The sequence below is a fragment of the Triticum aestivum genome, chromosome 2A (assembly GCF_018294505.1).
Source record: "Triticum aestivum cultivar Chinese Spring chromosome 2A, IWGSC CS RefSeq v2.1, whole genome shotgun sequence".
Classification (NCBI taxonomy): Eukaryota; Viridiplantae; Streptophyta; class Magnoliopsida; order Poales; family Poaceae; genus Triticum; species Triticum aestivum.
Genome location: NC_057797.1, coordinates 495246061 through 495270257, shown reverse-complemented (window position 1 = coordinate 495270257; position 24197 = coordinate 495246061). Strand labels below are relative to the sequence as shown.

The 24197-nt window shown below is 43.6% G+C and overlaps 1 protein-coding gene across 1 annotated transcript; it reads right to left on the bottom strand.

Annotated features, from left to right (window-relative positions):
• Positions 1 to 18466: 18466 nt before the first annotated feature.
• On the bottom strand, positions 18467 to 20517 carry LOC123185443 (protein MHF1 homolog). Its single transcript, XM_044597319.1, has 4 exons — positions 20316 to 20517; positions 20130 to 20201; positions 19036 to 19116; positions 18467 to 18850 (listed from the first exon to the last, which is right to left on the bottom strand). The coding sequence occupies exons 1-4, from the start codon at positions 20458 to 20460 to the stop codon at positions 18723 to 18725; spliced, it is 426 nt and encodes a 141-aa protein (XP_044453254.1). The 5' UTR covers positions 20461 to 20517; the 3' UTR covers positions 18467 to 18722.
• Between the last annotated feature and the right edge of the window lie 3680 nt (positions 20518 to 24197).

Here is a 24197-nt window from a genome sequence, read left to right as displayed (position 1 = left end):
GCAGTGGTTCGTGGCAGCGGCGGCGGCGGCGCGGTGGAGGGAGGGACGAGGGAGGGAGCGGCGCGATGGAGGGAGAGGGAAGTGTCTGTCGAGAGGGAGGGACGAGGGAGGGACGAAGTGTATGGATGGGGAAGATTACTAATGGCGCACCCCCAGGCGGTGCGTCATTAGAATGTTTTTTTTCATAGCAATGGCGCGCCAGCGGGCCAGTGCGCCATAAGTATACTTTTTTTAGATAGCAATGGCGCACCAGCCACCCGTGCGCCATAAGTAAGATTTTTTTTTACTTTTTAAAAAATGAATATGAATATGAAACAGTAATATTTTTTTATAAAAATAGTAATAATTGTTGTTTAACAACAATTGTAGTCTACACTTTATTATTATTATTTTTTAAAATGAATATGAATATGAAACAGTAATATTTTTTTATAAAAATAGTAATAATTGTTGTTTAACAACAATTGTAGTCTACATTTTATTATTATTATTTTTTAAAAAATGAATATGAATATGAAACAGTAATATATTTTTATAAAAACAGTAATAATTTTTGAATTCATGGGCGGCGGTGGAGCTAGCGGGGGAGGGTGCGGGTGGGATCGAGATCGAGGTGGAGGGGAATAGCGATCGAGATGGAGGGGGATCGAGATCGAGATGGAGGGGGAATTGAGATCGAGATGGAGGGGGATCGAGATCGAGTGTCCTCATGAATTCAAAAAGTGCCCATGAAATTTACAAATATTCATGATATCAAAAAGTGCCCATGAAATACAATCGAGAAATGAATACTACGATTTAAATATAATCGATCTTAGCTAGCTATCTGTTCACAATCTTCTTGCCCTTCTTTTTCACAAATGGAGTTCTTCTGTGGAACAGACGTCCTTTAGGTAGGGTGGTCCTGCTTCTTCTTGTGGTGTATGCTGCTACTTCATCGTCGTCGTCATGTTCGATCTTCGGGTCGCCGTACTTGTTGAAGTCTTGCTCATTGGCTACTCCATCCATTCCGATGATCTTCCTTTTGCCTCTCCTCATGACAACACGACTGGGCTTTGACAGGTCGGTAATGAAGAAGCATTGGTCCACTTGGGAAGCCAGTACCCATGGCTCATTTTTCACGGTGACATTTGCGCCCGCGGTCTTGGATTTGGCTTCGGGTATAACCATGGTGGTGAAATACCGGTCTTCTTTTAGGACGCTCTTGGCCCATCTGACACGGAACATCGGGACCTTCTCTCCAGCGTAGCTCAGCTCCCAGATCTCCTCGATCCTTCTATAGTATCTGTCCTTGTCGTTACCGGTGTAGGATTCCATCGTTACCCCGGATTTCTGATAACCATCGCTCTTCATGTCCTTGTCCTCGGTGTAGAATGTGTAGCCGTTGATATCGTACGCCTCATAGGTCATCAGGTTGTGCTCGGCGCCCTGTGACAAGGCGAATATGAGTTGTTCTTCCGCGGAAGAATCCTCATGTAAAGGGTACGACAGAAGCTTCTGCTTGAACCAACGCGTGAAACATGAGTTGTGCTCTTTGATTATATCTCCGTCCGTCCTCTGTTGGCCTCGGTCATTGTACGTCTTCTCAATAAAGGTTTTGTGCTCTACCACCCAAGGATCGACCACGTCTATGTGTTGTAGCGCGACTAGGTTTGCTCTTTCAAAGTCGGCGAGTCGACCCTCGAAGTCGACATGCATTTCGCGGCGACCCTCACGGTGACCCCATCCAGCGAGCCTGCCGAGGTGCCTGTTGACGGGCAGACCAACGGGGTTCTCGATGCCTAGATAATTCGTGCAGTAGGAGATGCACTCTTCGGTCAGAAAGCCCCTGGCTATGCTTCCCTCTGGACGTGACATGTTGCGAACGTATCCTTTGATGACACCATTCATCCTTTCGAACGGCATCATGCTGTGCAGGAACGTCGGCCCGAGTTGGATGATATCCTCCATGATATGGACCAGCAGATGCACCATAACGTCGAAGAATGCGGGCGGGAAGTACATCTCAAGCTGGCATAGTATCACCACGATCTCTTCCTGTAGCCTTCTGAGTTGCCTCACGCCAACCGACTTCCGAGAGATGACGTCGAAAAAGTTGCATAGGCCACATAGCGTTTCACGGACGTGCGCGTCCATGATCCCACGGATTGCAACTGGAAGTATCTGCGTCATCAGCACGTGACAGTCGTGAGACTTCCTCCCGCTGAACTTCTGCTTTGCTGGGTCTAGGTATCTGCTTATCTTCCCCGCGTAACCGTAAGGAAGTTTTACTCCTACGAGGCAGGTGAAAAACTGCTCGATCTCCTCCTGACTTAGAGTGAAGCACGCGGGAGGGTAGTCATTTCCGGTCTTCTTGACCTTTTTGCCTTTGCGACGACTTTCTGTGTCCTTCTTCGCCTCATCATCATCATCAACATCATTAGCGTGAAGCTCCTGCCTGATGCCCATTGATTTCAAGTCTGCCCTTGCTTTCGGCCCATCTTTGGCCCTCTCTGGCATGTTGAGCAGGGTACCAAGCAGACTCTCGCACACATTCTTCGTGATATGCATGGCATCAAGGCTGTGAGGCACACAATGGATCTTCCAGTACAGCAAGTCCCAGAAAACAGACCTTGTTTTCCATACCTTCAGCAGCGGCTCTGGCGCCTTTCACTTCTTTCCCGGCTTTGGTGCCTTTTGCTTCTTTCCCGGCAGTGGGCAATCTTTCCAATTTTTCAACAGCTCGTCTATTTCCTCACCGCTCCTCGTACGCGGGCGTCTTCGGGGTTCGGTTTCACCATCGAACAGATCCTTGCATTTCCTCCACGGGTCATCATCGCGAAGCCACCTTCGATGTCCCATGAACACGGTTTTCGAAGACCCGGGATCTCTATCTAGCTGGCGATACGTTGTGTCATCCATGCACCTGACGCATCCAGAAAATCCATGGACCACCTGCCCCGCGAGATATCCATAACTGAGATAGTCGTGCACCGTCGTGAGCAGTGCGTCTCTCATAGGGAAATATTCTTTCTCTGCAGCGTCCCACGTATTGGCTGGCGTTTTCCACAGCGTGTCTAGCTCCTCTTTCAGCAGCCCCAGTTACAGATTGATGTCATTCCCTGGTTGTTTCGGCCCTTCAATTAGCATACTCATGTGAATGTACTTCCTCTTCATGCACAACTAGGGGGAAGGTTGTACATCCACACAAACACAGGCCAGGTGCTATGTGTGCTTCTCTGGCTGCCAAATGGATTGACTCCATCGGTGCTCGCGCCCAGCACGATGTTCCTTGGATCCTTCCCAAATTCTGGGTGTTCGAAGTTTAACGCTTGCCACTGGCTCCCATCCTTAGGGTGACTCAGCATCTTGTCTTTTTTATTTATCTTCGGATCATTTGCGTCATCTTCTCGCTTCTTCTCCTCCCTATCCGCATGCCAACGCAGGAGCTTTGCTACCTTAGGGTCCGCGAAATACCGCTGCAGACGAGGAGTGATCGGAAAGTACCACACCACTTTTCGAGGAGCTTTCTTCCTCTTCTTGTATCGAGTGATGCCGCACACCGGACATATGGTAGACTCCGCGTGCTCGTCCCGATAAATGATGCAATTGTTCATGCACACATGGTATTTCACGTGCGGTAAATCCAGAGGAGACACGATTTTCTTTGCCTCCTCGAAACTGGTAGGGCACTTGTTCCCCTTGGGAAGACGTTCGTGCCAGAATGACATGTTCTCGTCGAAGCATGCGTCGGTCATTTTGTGTTTTACCTTCATCTCCAGAGCCATGAGCGTTACTTTCAGGCGGGTATCCTCGGGCATGCATCCTTCATACAATGGAGTAACTGCGTTTATCTCCAGTTGATCCAGCTTGGCTTTCTCTCGGGCGGCAGCTCTTGCGTTATCCGTCTGCTTGAGAAGCAGCTCTTGAATATGAGGGTCCTGCACCCAGCCCATCGATGGTCCATCGTCGTCTGCTCCGCCGGCATCTTCATCTTCATGATCATGCCCTTCGTCTGCTCTGGCATCTTCCTCATCATCATGTCCGGCATCTTCTACATGATGACTGTGTACAGCATCACCGTCGTGATCATGTCCTGGAGATTCTTCGTCTTATCGCCCGCTCGAGCCACGGTGGTTGTCTTGCTGCCCTTCCTCATTTCTTGCCCGGCCCCCATGGACGACTTCATAGTCATCTTCATCACCTTGCCACCGATAGCCATCCATGAAACCACGCAAGAGCAGGTGGTCCCGCACCTGCCCGGAATCCGGGTCCGCAATAAGGCTCTTCAGCTTGCATCTTCGACACGGACATCTTATCTCCGTCTCATTCTTTTGAAGCATCTCGGCCTTCGCGGAGCTCAAAAACCTATTCACGATGCCTTCAGTCATCATGCAGACCATGGTCGCCTGCGGGGTAGAGCAAAACGATATTTTAGAACCAAGAAAAAATTTGGCATGACTTTCCCTAAAAATAGGACCAAAAAGAATGCATAGTGCCAAAATTCTCGCCGAAACGGAAATGAATCAACATTCCGGCAAAATATTGGCAACTATCGCATTTCAAATACCGGTACCTGCAAACACAAACATATATGCAACACCACAAACATATGCAACAGCACAAACATACATAGATCTAGCTAGGCCACAAAAAATGCATGTGCACGTTGTTGGAGCGAGCTAGGGAGAAAAAAAGTAGATCTACAACATGAAGATAGCTTTCCCCTTACTTACCTATCAAAAAAAGGTAATTTCACCACTTAATTTTGATGAATCTATGGTGCAAATGAGGTGAGGAGGAGGAGGCAGCCGACAAGCTTGGAGAAGGAGGCGGAGGGAATGAAGTGGAGAAAGTGAGTGTGTAGGTGTGGCTGTCCAAAATATCTAGCTGGTCCCAGGTTACTAATGGCGCACCACCCAGCCATGCGCCATTAGTAACCCAACATACTAATGGCGCACCTGTTGGCCGTGCGCCATTAGTACTTTTGCAAAAAAATAAAATATATATATATACTAATGGCACACCATGGCATAGTGTGTCATTACTAGTTTAAACTAGTAATGGCGCACTGTACCACGGTGCGCCATTAGTAGCTTTGCAAAAAAAGAGTAAAACAAATACATTAGTGGCGCACTCTATGGCTGGTGCGCAATTACTAGTTAGAACTAGTAATGGCGCACTTTGCCCGGATGCGCCATTAGTATGTTTGGAAAAATGAAAAAAAAATTGTTACTAGTGGCGCACCTTGTGTCTGGTGCGCCATTAGTGTCTTCCACACTAATGGCGCATCGGCACATGGTGCGCCATTAGTATATAGTAGTGGCGCTCCACTTCTCTGGTGCGCCATTAGTGTCAATTTCATCTATAGCCCTTTTCCTAGTAGTGTCACACTTTTATTTACTTGCAACTCAAGAATTAAAAGTCGATACTTAGAACAAAATATGACTCTATGTGAATGCCTCCGGCGGTGTACCGGGACGTGCAATGAATCAAGAGTGACATGTATGAAAAATTATGAACGGTGGCTTTGCCACAAATACGATGTCAACTACATGATCATGCAAAGCAATATGACAATGATGGAGCGTGTCATAATAAATGAAACGATGGAAAGTTGCATGGCAATATATCTTGGAATGGCTATGGAAATGCCATAATAGGTAGGTATGGTGGCTGTTTTTAGGAAGGTAAATGGTGGGTTTATGGTACCGGCAAAAGTTGCGCGGTACTAGAGAGGCTAGCAATGGTGGAAGGGTGAGTGTGTATAATCCATGGAATCAACATTAGTCATAAAGAACTCACATACTTATTGCAAAAATCTATTAGTTATCGAAACGAAGTATTACGCGCATGCTCTTAGGGGGATAGATTGGTAGGAAAAGACCATCACTCGTCCCTGCCCGCCACTCATAAGGAAGACAATCAAAAAATAAATTATGCTCCGACTTCATCACATAACGGTTCACCATACGTGCATGCTACGGAAATCACAAGCTTTAACACAAGTATCTCTCAAATTCACAACTACTCAACTAGCATGACTCTAATATCATCATCTTCATATCTCAAAACAATCATAAAGAATCAAACTTCTCATAGTATTCAATGCACTTTATATGAAAGTTTTTTATTATACCCATCTTAGATGCCTATCATATTAGGACTAATTTTATAGCCAAAGCAAATTACCATGCTGTTCTAAAAGACTCTCAAAATAATATAAGTGAAGCATGGGAGATCAATAATTTCTATAAAATTTAACCACCACCGTGCTCTAAAAAGGTATAAGTGAAGCACTAGAGCAAAATTTATCTAGCTCAAAAGATATAAGTGAAGCACATAGAGTATTCTAATAAATTCTGATTCATTTGTGTCTCTCCAAAAGGTGTGTACAGCAAGTATGATTGTGATAAACTAAAAAGCAAATACTCAAATCATACAAGACGCTCCAAGCAAAACACATATCATGTGGTGAATATAAATATAGCCTCAAGTAAAGTTACCGATAGACGAAGACGAAAGAGGGGATGCCTTCCGGGGCATCCCCAAGCTTAGGCTTTCGGTTGTCCTTGAATTTTACCTTGGGGTGCCTTGGGAATCCCAAAGCTTAGGCTCTTGCCACTCCTTGTTCCAAAATCCATCAAATCTTTACCCAAAAACTTGAAAACTTCACAACACAAAACTCAACAAAAAATCTCACGAGCTCCGTTAGTATAAGAAAGCACACCATCACCTTAAGGTACTGTAATGAACTCATTCTTTATTTATATTGGTGTTAAACCTACTTTATTCCAACTTCTCTATGGTTCATACCCCCCGATACTAGCCATAGATTCATCAAAATAAGCAAACAACACATGAAAAACAGAATCTGTCAAAAACGGAACAGTCTGTAGCAATTTGTAGGTTTCGAATACTTCTGTAACTCCAAAAATCCTGAGAAATTAGTAAGTCCTAAATAATTTGTATATTGATCTACTGCAGTTGGAATTGGTATTTTATCGCTCTCTGGTAAAAAATGACAATTATTCTCGTGAGTGCATACTTTCTGTTTTTTTCAGCAAGATCAAATAACAATCACCCAAGAAGATCCTAAAGGCTTTACTTGGCACAAACACTAATTAAAACATAAAAACACAATCATAACAGAGGATAGATGAATTATTTATTACTAAACAGGAACAAAAAGCAAGGAACAAAAATAAAATTGGGTTGCCTCCCAACAAGCGCTATCATTTAACGCCCGTAGCTGGGCATAAAAGCAAGAATAGATTTAGGTATTGCCATCTTTGGTATTGGGAAAGAAAAGAGAAAATCTATTATCTATAGCATTTATCTTTTTATTTTGATAAAGCACGTGGCCATTAATGGTGGAAGAAAGATTAAGCACGCTACGGAAATATGCATCTAAGCTAGTCTTCATCTCTTTGATAATTTCATTTTGATAAAAGCACAAAACAGAGGTGGATTCAACCTTCTCACTCATGGGGTGCCCAAATATAGTTTTCATCTTTTGATAGGTATCTATGGCATCCCCCTCAATAAAACCTTCTTCGAAAGTAGAATCTAAAACTTGCTTGAATGAAGAGGGTAAGCCAACATAAAAGCTTTTCAGGTATATCTCAATTTGATATTGGGGTACATAGCTGGCTCGGATCCTTAATAGCCTATCCCAAGCATCTTACAAAGACTCATCAAGTAAATAACGAAAAATCCCAGGATCATCTTCATCGAAATTATTCAAACTCTCAATAATAACCCCGGTAGGTCTTTCCATGGCATCATTATTTATGATCTTAGAGAGGACAGAGGGACTATCCACACTACTAAAACCCAGGAGAGAAACCTTACCCCTTTTTGATTCGGCCATGGCGAGAGAAAGGCAAATGGAAAAGAGGCGAGGAAAAGGCAAAGGTGAAGTGGGGGAGAGGAAAATGAGAGGCAAATGGCAAATAATGTAATGCGAGGGTTAAGAGTTTGTGATGGGTACTTGGTATGTCTTGACTTGGCGTAGATCTCCCCGGCAACAGTGCCAGAAATCCTACTTGCTACCACTTGAGCATGCGTTCGTTTTCCCTTGAAGAGGAGGGTGATGCAGCAAAGTAGCATAAGTATTTCCCTCAGTTTTTGAGAACCAAGGTATCAATCCAGTAGGAGACAACACGCAAGTCACCTAGTACCTACACAAACAATCAAGAACCTTGCAACCAATGCGATAAAGGGGTTGTCAATCCCTTCATGGCCACTTGCAAAAGTGAGATCTGGTAAAGATAATAAGATAAATATTTTTGGTATTTTTGTTGTATAGATTGGAGAGTAAAGATTGCAAAATAAATAGTAAACTAGAATTGTAGATCGGAAACTTATATGATGTAAAATAGACCCGAGGGCCATAGGTTTCGCTAGTGGATTCTCTCAAGATAGCATATATTACGGCGGGTGAACAAATTACTGCCGAGCAATTGATAGAAAAGCGCATAGTTATGAGAATATCTAGGCATGATCATAAACACAGGCATCACGTCCGTATCAAGTAGACCGAAACGATTCTGCATCTACTACTATTACTCCACACATCGACCGCTATCCAGCATGCATCTAGAGTATTAAGTTCATAAGAACAGAGTAACACATTAGGAAAGATGACATGATTTAGAGGGATAAACTCAAGCAATATGATATAAACCCCATCTTTTTATCCTCGATGGAAACAATACAATACGTGTCGGTTCCCTTTCTGTCACTGGGATCGAGCACCGCAAGATTGAACCCAAAGCTAAGCACTTCTCCCATTCCAAGAAAGATCAATCTAGTAGGCCAAACTAAACCGAAAATTCGAAGAGACTTGCAAAGATATCAAATCATGCATATAAGAATTCAGAGAAGAATCAAATATTGCTCATAGATAATCTTGATCATAAACCCACAATTCATCAGATCTCGGCAAACACACAACAAAAAGTATTACATCGAATAGATCTCCAAGAACATCGAGGAGAACTTTGTATTGAGAACCAAAGAGAGAGAAGAAGCCGTCTAGCTAATAATTATGGACCCGAAGGTCTGTGGTAAACTACTCACACATCATCGGAGAGGCTATGGTGTTGATGTCGAAGCCCTCCGTGATCGAATCCCCCTCCGGCAGATCGCCGGAAAAGGTCCCCGGATGGGATCTCATGGGTACAGAAGGTTGCGGCGGTGGAAAAGTGGTTTCTTGGCTCCCTGGATGTTTTCAGGGTATAAGAGTATATATAGGCGAAAGAAGTAGGTCGGTGGAGTTCTGTGGGGCCCACAAGGGTGGGGGCGCGCCTCCCTACCTCGTGGCCGCCTCGTTGCTTCCTTGACCTCCACTCCAAGTCTCCTGGATTGCATTTGTTCCAAAAAGAAGATCCTCATGAAGGTTTCGTTCCGTTTGGATTCCGTTTGATATTCCTTTTCTGCGAAACACTGAAATAGGCAAAAAACAGCAATTTGCACTGGGCCTTCGGTTAATAGGTTAGTACCAAAAATAATATAAAAGTGCATATTAAAGCCCATTAAACATCCAAAACAGATAATATAATAGCATGGAACAATAAAAAATTATAGATACGTTGGAGACGTATCATGTTCACATACAACAGGGGCAAGACAGTTTTGCACACACGGAATACTCGGGTTAAACTTGACGAGCCTAGCATATGCGAATTTGGCCTTGGAACACTGAGACCGAAAGGTCGAGCGTGAATCATATAGAAGATATGATCAACATAGTGATGTTCACCATTGAAAACTACTCCATCTCACGTGATGATCGGACATGGTTTAGTTGATATGGATCACATGATCACTTAGATGATTAGAGGGATGTCTATCTAAGTGGGAGTTCTTAAGTAATATGAATAATTGAACTTTAATTTATCACGAACTTAGTCCTGGTAGTTTTTGCATATCTATATTGTAGATCAATAGCTCGCGTATAGCTCCCATGTTTTATTTTTGATATGTTCCTAGAGAAAAATAAGTTGAAAGATGATAGTAGCAATGATGCGGACCGGGTCCATGATCTGAGGATTATCCTCATTGCTGCAGAGAAGAATTATGTCGTTGATGCACCGCTAGGTAACGGACCTATTGCAGGAGCAGATGCAGACGTTATGAACGTTTGGCAAGATCGGTATGATGACTACTTGATAGTTTAGTGCGCCATGCTTTACGGCTTAGAACCGGGACTTCAAAAACTGTTTTGAACGCCAAAGAGCATATAAGATGTTCCAAGAACTGAATTTGGTATTTTAGACTCATGCCCGAGTCGAGAGGTATAAGACCTGACAAGTACTTTGCCTACAAGATGGAGGAGAATAACTCAACCAGTGAGCATGTGCTTAGAATGTCTAAGTACTAAAATCGCTTGAATCAAGTGGGAGTTAATCTTCCAGATAAGATAGTGATTGACAGAGTTTTCTAGTCACTATCACCAAGTTACTGGAACTTCGTGATGAACTATAATATGCAAGGGATGACGAAAACAATTCCCATGCTCTTCATGATGCTGAAATCGACAAAGGTAGAATTCAATAAAGAGCATCAAGTGTTGATGGTTAATAAGACCACTAGTTTCAAGAAAAAGGGGCAAATGAAAAGAAAGGGAACTTCAAAGAATGGCAAGCAAGTTGCCACTCCTGTGAAGAAACCCAAAGCTAGACCTAAGCCAGAAACTGAGTGCTTCTACTGCAAAGGGAATGCTCACTAGAAGCAGAACTACCCCAAATACTTGGCGCATAAGAAGGATGGCAAAGTGAACAAAGGTATATTTGATATACAGATTATTGATGTGTACTTTACTAGTGTTCATAATATCCCCTGGGTATATGATACTGGTTCAGTTGCTATGATTAGTAACTTGAAACAGGAGTTACAAAATGAACAGAAACTAGTTGAGGGCAAGGTGACGATGTGTGTTGGAAGTGATTCCAAGGTTGATAAGATCACCATCACACACTCCCTTTACCTTCGGGATTAGTGTTGAACCTAAAATAAATGTTATTTGGTGTTTGCGTTGAGCATAAATATGCTTGAATCATGTTTATTGCAATACGGTTATTCATTTAAGTCAAAGAATAATTGTTATTCTATTTACATGAATAAAACCTTCTATGGTCGTACACTCATTATAAATGGTTTATTGAATCTCGATCGTAGTGATACACATATTCACAATATTAAAGCCAAAAGATGCAAAGTTAATAATCATAGTGCAACTTATATGTGGCACTGCCGTTTAGGTCATATTGGTGTAAAGCGCATGAAGAAACTCCATGCTGATGGGCTTTTGGAATCACTTGATTATGAATCATTTGATGCTTGCGAACCATGCCTCATGGGCAAGATGACTAAGACTCCGTTCTCCGAAACAATGGAGCAAGCAACTGACTTATTGGAAATAATACATACTAATGTATGCGATCCGATGAGTGTTGAGGCTCGCGGCGGGTATCGTTATTTCCTAACCTTCACAGATGATTTGAGAAGATATGGGTATAACTACTTGATGAAACATAAGTCTGAAACATTTGAAAAATTCAAAGAATTTTAGAGTGAAGTGGAATATCATCGTAACAAGAAAATAAAGTTTCTACAATCTGATCTCGGAGACGAATATTTGAGTTACGAGTTTGGTCTTCATTTGAAATGATGTGGAATAGTTTCGCAACTCACGCCACCTGGAACACCATAGTGTAATCGTGTGTCTGAACGTCATAACCGTACTTTGTTAGATATGGTGCGATCTATGATGTCTCTTACCGATTTATCACTATTATTTTGGGGTTATGCATTAGAGATAGTTGCATTCACGTTAAATAGGGCACCATCTAAATCCATTGAGACGACACCATATGAATTGTGGTTTAGCAAGAAACCTAAGCTGTCGTTTCTTAAAGTTTGGGGCTATGATGCTTATGTGAAAAAGTTTCAACCTGATAAGCTCGAACCCAAATCGAAGAAATGTGTATTCATAGGATACCCAAAGGAAACTGTTGGGTACACCTTCTATCACAGATCCGAAGGCATGATATTCGTTGCTAAGAATGGATCCTTTCTAGATAAGAAGTTTCTCTCGAAAGAAGTGAGTGGGAGGAATGTAGAACTTGATGAGGTAATTGTACCCTCTCCCGAATTGGAAAGTAGTTCATCACAGAAATCAGTTCTAGTGATTCCTATGCCAATTAGTGAGGAAGCTAATGATGATGATCATGAAACTTCAGATCAAGTTACTACCGAACCTCGTAGGTCAATCAGAGTATGGTCCGCACCAGAGTGGTACGGTAGTCCTTTCTGGAAGTCGTGTTACTAGACCATGACGAACCTACGAACTATGAGGAAGCGATGATGAGCCCGGATTCCGCAAAATGGCTTGAGGCCATGAAGTCTAAGATGGGATCCATGTATGAGAACAAAGTGTGGACTTTGGTTAACTTGCCCAATGATCGGCAAGCCATTGAGAATAAATGGATCTTCAAGAGGAAGACAGGCGCTGATAGTAGTATTACTATATATAAAGCTCGAATTGTCACAAAAGGTTTTTGACAAGTTCAAGATGTTGACTACGATGAGATTTTCTCACTCGTAGTGATGCTTACGTCTGTCTGAATCATGTTAGCAATTGCCACATTTTATGAAATCTAGCAAATGGATGTCAAAACTGCATTCCTTAATGGATTTCTTGAAGAAGAGTTGCATATGATGCAACAAGAAGGTTTTGACAATCCTAAAGGTGCTAACAAAGTGTGCAAGCTTCAGCGATCCATCTATGGACTAGTGCAACCATCTCGGAGTTGGAATATATGCTTTTGATAAAGTGATCAAAGCATATGGTTTTATACAGACTTGCGGTGAAGCTGTATTTACAAGAAAGTGAGTGGGAGCACTACAGCCTTTCTGATAAGTACATGTGAATGACATATTGTTGATCAGAAATGATGTAGAATTTTCTGGAAAGCATAAAGGAGTGTTTGAAAGGAGTTTTTCAAAGAAAGACCTCGGTGAAGCTACTTACATATTGAGCATCAAGATCTATAGAGATAGATCAAGATGCTTGATGTATTTTTCAATGAGTATATACATTGACAAGATTTTGAAGTAGTTCAAAATGGAACAGTCAAAGAAGGAGTTCTTGCCTGTGTTGCAAGGTGTGAAGTTGAGTAAAGACTCAAAACCCGACCACGGCAGAAAATAGAAAGAGAATGAAAAGTCATTCCCTATGCCTCAGCCATAGGTTCTATAAAGTATGCTATGCTATGTACCAGACCTATTGTGTACCTCACAAAGAGTTTGGCAAGAGGGTACAATAGTGATCAAGGAGTGGACCATTGGACATCGGTCAAAATTATCCTTAGTGGAATAAGGATATGTTTCTCGGATATGGAGGTGACAAAAAGTTCGTCGTAAAGAGTTACGTCGATGCAAGTTTTGACACCGATCTAGATGGCTCTGAGTCTCAATCTGGATACATATTGAAAGTGGGAGCAATTAGCTAGAGTAGCTTCGTGCAGAGCATTGTAGACATAGAAGAATTTGCAAAATACATACGGCTCTGAGTGTGGCAGACCCGTTGACTAAATTTCTATCACAAGCAAAACATGATCACTCTTTGGGTGTTAATCACATAGCGATGTGAACTAGATTATTGACTCTAGTAAACCCTTTGGGTATTAGTCACATGGAGATGTGAACTAATCACATAAAGATGTGAACTATTGGTGCTAAATCACATAACGATGTGAACTAGATTATTGACTCTAGTGCAAGTGGGAGACTAAAGGAAATATGCCCTAGAGGCAATAATAAAGTTGTTATTTATATTTCCTTATATCATGATAAATGTTTATTATTCATGCTAGAATTGTATTAACCAGAAACTTGATACATGTGTGAATACAAAGACAAACAGAGTGTCCCTAGTATGCCTCTACTTGACTAGCTCGTTAATCAAACATGGTTAAGTTTCCTAGCCATAGACATGTGTTCTCATTTGATGAACGGGATCACATCATTAGAGAATGATGTGATGGACAAGACCCATCCGTTAGCTTAGCACTATGATCGTTTAGTTTGTTGCTATTGCTTTCTTCATGACTTATACATGTTCCTATGACTATGAGATTATGCAACTCCCGAATACTGGAGGAACACTTAGTGTGCTATCAAACATCACAACATAACTGGGTGATTATAAAGATGCTCTACAGGTGTCTCTGATGGTGTTTGTTGAGTTGGCATAGATCGAGAATAGGATTTGTCACTCCGATTGTCGGAGAGGTATCTCTAGGCCCTCTCGGTAATGCTCATCACTATAAGCATTGCAAGCAATGTGACTAAAGAGTTAGTTATGGGATGATGCATTTCGAAACGAGTAAAGAGACTTGCCAGTAACGAGATTGAATTAGGTATGAGGATACCGATGATAGAATCTTGGGCAAGTAACATACCAATGACAATGGGAACAACGTATGTTGTTATGCGGTTTGACCGATAAAGATCTTCATAGAATATGTAGGAGAAAATATGAGCATCCAGGTTCCGCTAATTGTTATTGACCGGAGATGTGTCTCGGTCATGTCTACATAGTTCTCGAACCTATAGGGTCCGCACGCTTAACGTTGATGACGATTTGTATTATGAGTTATGTTATTTGATGTACCTAAGGTTGTTCAAAGTCCCGGATGAGATCACAGACATGACGAGGAGTCTCGAAATGGCCGAGACGTAAAGATCAATATATTGGAAGGCTATATTCGTACTTCGGAAAGATTCCGAGTGATTTGGGCATTTTTCGGAGTACCGGAGAGTTAAGAGAATTCGCCGGGGGAAGTAGTGGGCCTTAATGGGCCATACGGGGAAGGAAAGAAGGGCCTCAAGGGGTGGCCACGCCCCCCCCCCATGGCAAGTCTGAATTGGACTAGGGAGGGGGCGGCGCCCCCCTCTCTTTCCTTCTCCCTCTCCTACTCCTTCCCTCTCTCCCCTCTTGGAAAAAGTAAGGGGACTCCAACTAGGATTGGGAATCCTAGTTGCACTCCCCCTATAGGCGCGCCCCTCCTAGGCCGGCCTCCTCTTCCCCCATCCTTTATATACGTGGGCAGAGGGCACCCCAAAGGCACTCCAAGAATTGTCTTAGCAATGTGCGGTGCCCCCCTCCACAGTTTTCCACCTCAGTCATATTGTCGTAGTGCTTAGGCGAAGCCCTGCGTCGGTAACTTCATTATCATCGTCACCATGCCTTCGTGCTGACGAAACTCTCACTCGGTCTCAACTGGATCAAAAGTTCGAGGGACGTCACCGAGCTGAACGTGTGCCGATCGCAGAGGTGCCGTGCGTTCGGTACTTGGATCGGTTGGATCGCGAAGACCTTTGACTACATCAACCGCGTTACTAAACGCTTCCATTTTCGGTCTACGAGGGTATGTGGACACACTCTCCCCGCTCGTTGCTATGCTTCTCCTAGATAGATCTTGCATGATTGTAGGTTTTTTTGAAATACTACGTTCCCCAACAGTACCGCTTCATGCGGTACTTCCGCTCTGGCATCTCTGGCATCTCTTTGTACCGTTGTTCCTATGTACGAGGTGACCCTAAGCGGTAGTATCGCTGATCGATGGATGGTAGTACCGCTCCTCGGCGACACTACCACTCTAGCACTTCATGTGCTCACTTTGCTACTCCTGGAATTGCCGCTTTAAGCGGTGGTACTGCCGTACCGCGGGCTGAGGCATAATGGTTGGATTTGTCCTTACCTATAAAAGGGGGTCTTCTTCCCCTATGAACCTTATCTGTTTGAGCTTGTGTTCCCCCTCCATTGCTGACCCTCCTCGATCTTGCTATCTCCCAATCCCTTCAGTGATTCTTGCTAGTTTTTGAGGGAAAAGAGAGAGGAGATCTAGATCTACGTTTCCACCAATCCATCTCTCTCCTAAGTGAGGGGAACCCTTTGGATCTAGATCTTGGAGTTCTTTGTGTTCTCTTCTTCGTTCTTCCTCTCATATTCCTCCGCAACATTTGTTGCTTTGGTGGGATCTGGGAGAGAAGGACGTGGGCACTCCGCGTGCCCTTGCCATTACATTTGGTGCATCAGTTTGAGTTCTCCATGGTGATACGCGGAAGTGAAAGTTGAGAAGCTTATTACTCTTGGGTGTTTAGGCACCCTAGAGCTTGTGCCTCTTGGGTGCTTTGGCGTCCTAGATGGTTGGTGGTGTCGCAGAGATCAATCATTATGGTGTAAATCTTCAGGGTCTCCAATTAGCTTGTGGAGATTGCCCCAAGCAATTTGTACGGGTTCGGTGACTACCCCCAAGGGTTGCCAATTGTATGGGTTCGATTATCGTCCTCAAGGGTCCCTTGGTGGAATCACGACATCTTACATTGTGCGAGGGCATGAGGAAATTATGGTGGCCCTATTGGCATTTTGGGGACCATTGTACCTCTACACCGCTCCAAACGAAGATTAGCACCCGCAAGGGTGTGAACTTCGAGATACATCGTCGTCTCCGCATGCCTCGGTTTTGTCTTACCTGAGCCCTTTACTTACGGGCTTTACTTTGTGATAGCCATAGTGTTTCATGTTTTATATCTTGCTATCACTTAGTTGTTTATCTTGCTTATCATAAGTTGTTGGTGCACATAGGTGAGCCTAGTCGATTTAGGTTTTGTGCTTGATTAACCGCTAGTTTTATTCTGCATTTGTTAAAGCCTAAACCGTAAATATTTTAAAGAGCCTATTCACCCTCTCTCTGGATGACATCCATGATCGTTCACCCGACCTTAGATAGAGGAATAACAGAGAGCCCCGAAGCTTTACAGAAAAAGGCTCGTGCACCGTTTTATAGATAAAGGAACAATCGTAATACAACTCAACACCACAAGACGACAATACACACACAGAGAGCAAGATACAAGATACATGAGTGCTTAAACAGCTACACAACCCCAAACCACTTCAACCAAACCAGAAATATGACGAAAGGCAGTTTACTTGAAGTCGTCGGGGCCTCAACCGTGAGCGAGTCACCGTGAAGAGGCGAAGCCATGCACGAGAACCCGGATGCTCCAAGGCGGCGCCTTCAGAAAGGGCACGACACCGGAGCGCCGCACAGCCCGATCCATGGATCAAGGATTCCCTGGAGCAACATGGAGGTGCAGAGGAACCGCGATGACACCTTCAAGAAGGAGATGACACCCATAGAGGCCGTCGTTGTCAGTCTGGCATATACAGGTAGGGTTTTCACCCCAGCAAGTTCTCTGCACCTCCAAGACGTTGTGCATAAAGCCCCGAGATGCCTTCCGTACCATTGTCACCGACCGTTGTACAATAGGAACCACACCGCCCACATGACCATGGCCACTAGTCGACCCCCGAGCCACGGGCTCTGCCCACGAGCACCGCGGCTTCCACCACCAAGGCCGTCGCCCGGACATCCATGACCCTAACTCCATCCCCTCCCTAGGTTGCAACGATTGCTCGGTGCCACCAGAGTCGCCGCCGTAGAAGATCCAAGACCGTGACGCGATGATACGTTGGACCCTGACTGAGTTCGGATTTGAGCAATTAGGTAGGGTGGGAGAGGTAGGGAAGAAAACCGCTTCTTTCGGATCAGACGCTTGCCCCAACTGTTCAGCCGGCCGCACCCATGCGGACCAGCCACCGCCCAATCAGCGGCTGGCGATGTCTCATAGCATATAAATGGAAAAAGAGAATTATTATATTTTTTTGCGAAAAAATGGAAAAGGAAAAGGAGAATTATATGTATTAAGTTGGCTTCTATGACGAAATAAGTAATTACTTTCTTACCTTGAACTGAAAATGTTGCACTGAAAGTCTATTAATGGCCGTTTTTGCTAACTAGAAAGCTATTTCTGTTTGTTTGATACTAGTACAAGATGTACATGTTGGACACAGAAACTTCCGTCTTTCACTCTCTTATCATATCATGGCGATCACTATCAATTTAGACGAGGCAGAGACCATCACCATATGCCAAAGAAGAAGTATTCAGCCGAATCTGAAGAAACGGCCAGGAGGTATCGAGCCCACGTTCAAGTTCAGCCCAAAGTCATGAGCCGACTTCTCTCATATCCTTTATGTAGAGCAAGTTGCCTCTAATTTGTCAATTAAACAAACTGCCTTACAAAAAAACAAGTGAAGTTTGATCTCATCGGGGCTATAAATTATCCATTAGTTTCCTGCGGTTGATCCAGCTTAACAAATAGACACAAAGACTGATAGTTTTACTTACACGGAAGGTAATTGGCATACACTTTTGTTTTCCCTGTGATCCCAGCAACTCATTAGTGCTCCATGTGCACAATTTGGTCGAGATAAGCTTGCACGATTGTCAAATCTTAATAAGCAGAAGACTATGGCAGCACATAAATTTCGTGAAAGAACTGATTTCTAAATATGCCAATACCACTTGACACCATCAGTTTAAAACAGAGCGTCAAATGTGACGGATAAACCTGGGAACATTGACTATGGCAGCACATAAATTTCGTGCAACAACAGATTTCTAAATATGCCAATACCACTTGACACCAACAGTTTCAAAACAGAACGACAAATGTGACAGATAAACCTGGTAACATTATACATGCACGCTCAGGGATCTCCAAATGCGTTGAGTACTAGTTAGTGGATATTTTGGGTGCTTCTGCAGTGTCGATTCAGCCTACACTCTTTGCACAATTAGGGATAAGGATAATATCTGAGATCAGATAACGGTCATGTTATTGTCCTTCTTGGATGATTTCTTTCTCTTCTTCCCGGTGCAAGGCTCTTTTCCTTTCAGGTTTTGAGAAAATGTTCGCAGCTGGCCCATAAGATGCTCATTTCTGTGCGCTGGGATTGCAATGCAATAGTCAGCGTGAGGAGAAAAAATACATTAAGAGAACCATAAAGAGAGTTGGAAAATTTTGAGTACACAAGTATCTCAAACAACCTTCTGTAGAGAACAACAATTCCAGGAAGCCAATATTCTTTTCTTCTCTTTCAGGCATTAGTAAAGACATTGTTTGCTCAAGTACCTGTGAGGATAACATCGTCCATCCTAATGGATTTACGACTAGCATGCTGTGCAAACAGCTCAACATCCTTAGCCAGTTGCTCTGCACATTGCGAACAAATATATTAATTACACTAACCCATATAGTTTCCAAATATGCAAATCTAACAAGATTCAGAACCATTCTTATTCTGAAGAGTGCAAATAAGCAGTTCAGTACAGATAGTACAGCAGAACGCTGTAGTTTCAGAGATGCTGCTCTGAAAATCCACTTCCTTATGTTCTGATACATCTCCTTTACTCACACCGTGCAACCAAAATTTTGTGGTTCCCACAAGATCCCCGATCCCGAGCTGGAAATGTGCTCAGCTATTGCTTTCTAGCTGATACAGTGTGCCACTTAAAGGATGTGATTCTGGAGTTTGTGGATGGGATTGGGTGATCTTCAGTGCAACTTGATGTCTTATTTCTCACGTGTATTCTATAACCCACCAAGGTCTGGAAGTCAGGTCGGCTAAACATTACCTAAATGCATAAAAAAGTGCTTTGCTTTCTTCAAGAGCACATTTCCAATTCAACTAAATATCTTCAATTGTGTTAGAGGAGCATGCAAATCATATATAAAGATAGTATCTATAGCAGAGATTGTTTCTTAGAGTTTGGTATATTCTCATCATGAACATTTTGTCTATGCAGAGCTTGTTGTAAGAGAAAAAATCATTAGTATCAGCATGAAATTTGAGATACTGATTAACACAGAAACAAACATCTACCAAATCAAAGCCTTCTTTTAAAGGTGATATCAAATAGAAGCGCATCCCTGTCACACAAAAAAGAAGTTCCTTGCTGCAGGCACACAGAAGAAATCAAACACGAGCTTGTGCTAAGATCTAATGCTCCAGGCATTCTGGACAAATCTAACATGAAGTGCATCGCTCCAGCTCCATGCAATCTAAACTGCCACTAGACAACCAACACGCATTTTGGCTAAGGTAGATCAGCTGGTTCTGTTCCACGCCAAGACTCGGTCTAAAATTGGCCAGATGGATATTAAAAAATGGGCAGAGTCAGTTGTGAAAACAAATACAACAAAAGGAGGTAAAGATTTCGGGTAACCTGCGCTCTTGAAGGCCAAGTCGGCGATGCAGGCGACGACGGGACCCGCAACCTCCATGCCCGCCTTCTTGCCTGCAAAGCACGAATGCTTCATACATTACTGCTCCGAATCCCGATCTCAGTTGCAAGAGAAAGAAGTGATAGCGGAAACTGGACACCAGGTGAAGTGGTGCCATTTTAACCTACCTTCAGAAGTCGCGATGTTGATGACGGCGAGCCTGAAGCGGTCACGAAGGAGTTCGGCCTCCGCCTCCGCCTCGAATCTATCGGCCTCACCGCCGTCACCGACGAGTGCGTCGTCGTCGGCGAGGGTTTCCACGTCTGGGTCCATGGTGGGGATAGGGATTTTTCGGTTTTCTCCGCTATTTGGTCCCTGAGTTTATTTGTATTTCACCTCCGAGGTTTGCGAGGAAGTATTTGAATTCTGATTTGTATTTTTTGGGTTGATTAATCAGAGATTTCTTTTTTTCTTTTCATTAAGCAACCTGTAGGAGCAATGTCGCATTTTTCTGTATATAAACATTGGACATGTTTGTTTTTATGTGAAAATATGATGATATTCATCACCCAGGGTGCAGAATAAGTTATTCTTCACCCGAAGTAATCTTACGATCGCTTCCCAAATAAATTACGTTTAGAATATAAATAGTTACATGCATATTGATTCAATATGTAAAATTTGATATAAAAAATAGGTTATAAGACCAGAAAAAATACATTTTATGTATGTTTTACACTATATTTTTACATTCGTAATTTTACGTAACATAATCTTTTTACGGTGAGTACATATTTTCTTACGTTCTCTTTTTATATATGAAATAAGACAAAATTTACGAAACGTAAAAATACGGTGCATTGATGTCAAAATAAAGAGGGGATGAGAATAACTATTCCTCACCCAGGGTGACGAATAGCGCGACCCATATTCCTTATATATATATACCTTAAGCAAAATGGGAAAACATGTCCAATGTTTATATTATATTTCCTTATATCATGATAAATGTTTATTATTCATGCTAGAATTGTATTAATCGGAAACTTGATACATGTGTGGATACATAGACAAAACACAGTGTCCCTAGTAAGCCTCTACTAGACTAGCTCGTTAATCAAAAATGGTTAAGTTTCCTAACCATAGACATGTGTTGTAATTTGATGAACGGGATCACATCATTAGGAGAATGGTGCGATGGACAAGACCCATTCATTACCTTAGCATAATGATCTTTAAGTTTTATTGCTATTGCTTTCTTCATGTCATATACATATTCATTTGACTATAAGATTATGCAACTCTCGGATACCGAAGGAATACCTTGTGTGCTGTCAAACGTCACAACGTAACCGGGTGATTATAAAGATGCTCTACAGGTATCTCCGAAGGTGTTTGTTGGGTTGTCATAGATCGAGATTAGGATTTGTCACTTCAAGTATCGGAGAGGTATCTCTGGGCCCTCTCGGTAATACGCATCATGATAAACCTTGCAATCAATGTGACTAATGAGTTAGTTACAGGATGATGTATTACGGAACGAGTAAAGAGACTTGCCGGTAACGGGATTGAACTAGGTATGAAGATACCGAAGATTGAATCTCGAGCAAGTAACATAGCGATGACAAAGGGAATAACGTATGTTGTCATTAAGGTATGACCGATAAAGCTTCGTAGAATATGTGGGAACCAATATGAGCATCCAGGTTCCGCTGTTGGTTATTGATCGAAGAGGTGTCTCGGTCATGTCTACATAGTTCTCGAACCCGTAAGGTCCGCACGCTTAACGTTCGATGACGATTTTGTATTATATGAGTTATGTGATTTGGTGACCGAATGTTGTTTGGAGTCCCGGATGAGATCACAGACATGACGAGGAGTCTCGAAATGGTCGAGAGGTAAAGATTCATATATTGGTCGATGATATTCGGACACCGGAAGTGTTCCGGGGGTACCGGGTACATATCGGGTCACCAGAAGGGGTTCCGGGCATCCCCCGGCAACTACATGGGCCTAATGGGCCAAGAAGGGGACAGACCAGCCCCTAGGGGGCTGGTGCGCCCCATGTAGGACAAAATAAGGGGGGAGGAAAGATGGGAAGAGAGAAAGAAAGGGGAGCAATTCGGCCTCCCCCTTCCTTCTCTCCTCCCTCCTCCCTCCTCCTTCCTTCCTCCTCCGGATGAATATGGAAGGGGAGGCCGAATTGGAGGCGCCCAAGTAGGATTCCTCCTACTTGGGGCACCCCCTTGGCTGCCTCTCCTCCCTTCCAACCTATATATGTGGTGGGGCACCGCTAGAACACACATCAACAGTTGTTAGCCGTGTGCGGCGTCCCCTTCACAGTTTACGCCTTCGGTCATATTCATGTAGTGCTTAGGCGAAGCCCTACGCGGATCATTTCACCATCACCGTCACCACGCTATCGTGCTGATGGAACTCTCCCTCGACACTTTGCTGGATCAAGAGTTCGAGGGACGTCATCGAGCTAAACGTGTGCAGAACTCGGAGGTGTTGTACGTTCGGTGCTTGATCTGTCGGAACGAGAAGTTTGACTACATCAACCGTGTTGTCAAACGCTTCCGCTTTCAGTCTACGAGGGGACATGGACACACTCTCCCCCTCTCATTTCTATGCATCTCCTAGATAGATCTTGTGTGAGCGTAGGATTTTTTTTAAATTGCATGCTACGTTTCCCAACAAGAGCAGGACATGGGGTTTTACCTCTATAGAGAGGCCCCGAACCTGGGTAAATCCCCTGTGTGTTCTTCTCTTGTTACCCATCAATCTGATCTAATAGCTCGCCCCCTACCCAAGATCTGCCGCATTTGATACCGACAAGTAGTTTACCTTCGCTTTACTCCTTCTGTTTATATTTTTTTCGCTGTGCTATGCTAAGAGATTTGAATATTTTGAAAAAAATTTAAATCTCCCATTTCCTCCTCCCCTCTGGTCGATATACTCCGATCCTACATGGACAATTTTTTGGAGAATTATAGAGAGAGAGGGGGCTGCCTTTGCGCATGATTTGTGTGTAAAAGAAGGTGCACCCCCTCAAGTATGTAGGTTCAAGGGAGGGGTGACTTGGAGGAGGGGTTCCTCCCGCTTGTGGCGGTGCACCAAGGGGTGGGGCCCACCTCAAACCCTATCCACAACAACCTAGGCTTGGGCGCCAAAGCTAGGGGCGCCCCTTCTTGGGCCTTAAAGGCCCATGCGGCTGCCCCTAGGCCTTTCCTGTATGGGCTTCCCCCTGGTGCCTCTTAATTCTAGGTGGCCCCGGGAAAAAAATTCGAAGCCCTCCTACATCATCATTTACCTCCCAACACTATTTCCTCCTCCCAGTTTTATCCGTTTTCTCTGAAACGCTTTTGTTTCTCTAAAACACTTCCGGTTCTCTCTCGAAACGATTTCTATTATATTTGAACTCTTCTAGTGATATTCTCCTATGCTCCTAAATCAACCAGCACTCAACAGATCGAAGACCCTTAAGCACATGTGAAAGATCGTGGATGTCGCCTAGAGGGGGGGGGTGAATAGGCGCTTTAAAATAATTACGGTTGAGTCTTGAACAAATGCGGAATAAACCTAGCGGTTAATTTGTCAAGCACAAAACCTACAACAACTAGGCTCACCTATGTGCACCAACAACTTATGCTAAGCAAGAAAAACTACTTAGGTGATAGCAAGATATATGACAAAGAACAATATGGCTATCACAAAGTAAAGTGCATAAGTAAAGGGGCTCGGGTAAGAGATAACCGAGGCACGCGGAGACGATGATGTATCCCGAAGTTCACACCCTTGCGGATGCTAATCTCCGTTTGGAGCGGTGTGGAGGCACAATGCTCCCCAAGAAGCCACTAGGGCCACCGTAATCTCCTCACGCCCTCGCACAATGCAAGATGCCGTGATTCCACTAAGGGACCCTTGAGGGCGGTCACCGAACCCGTACAAATGGCAACCCTTGGGGGCGGTCACCGAACCCGTACACTTTGGCAACCCTTGGGGGCGGTCACCGGTACCCGACAAATTGCTCGGGGCGATCTCCACAACCTAATTGGAGACCCCGACGC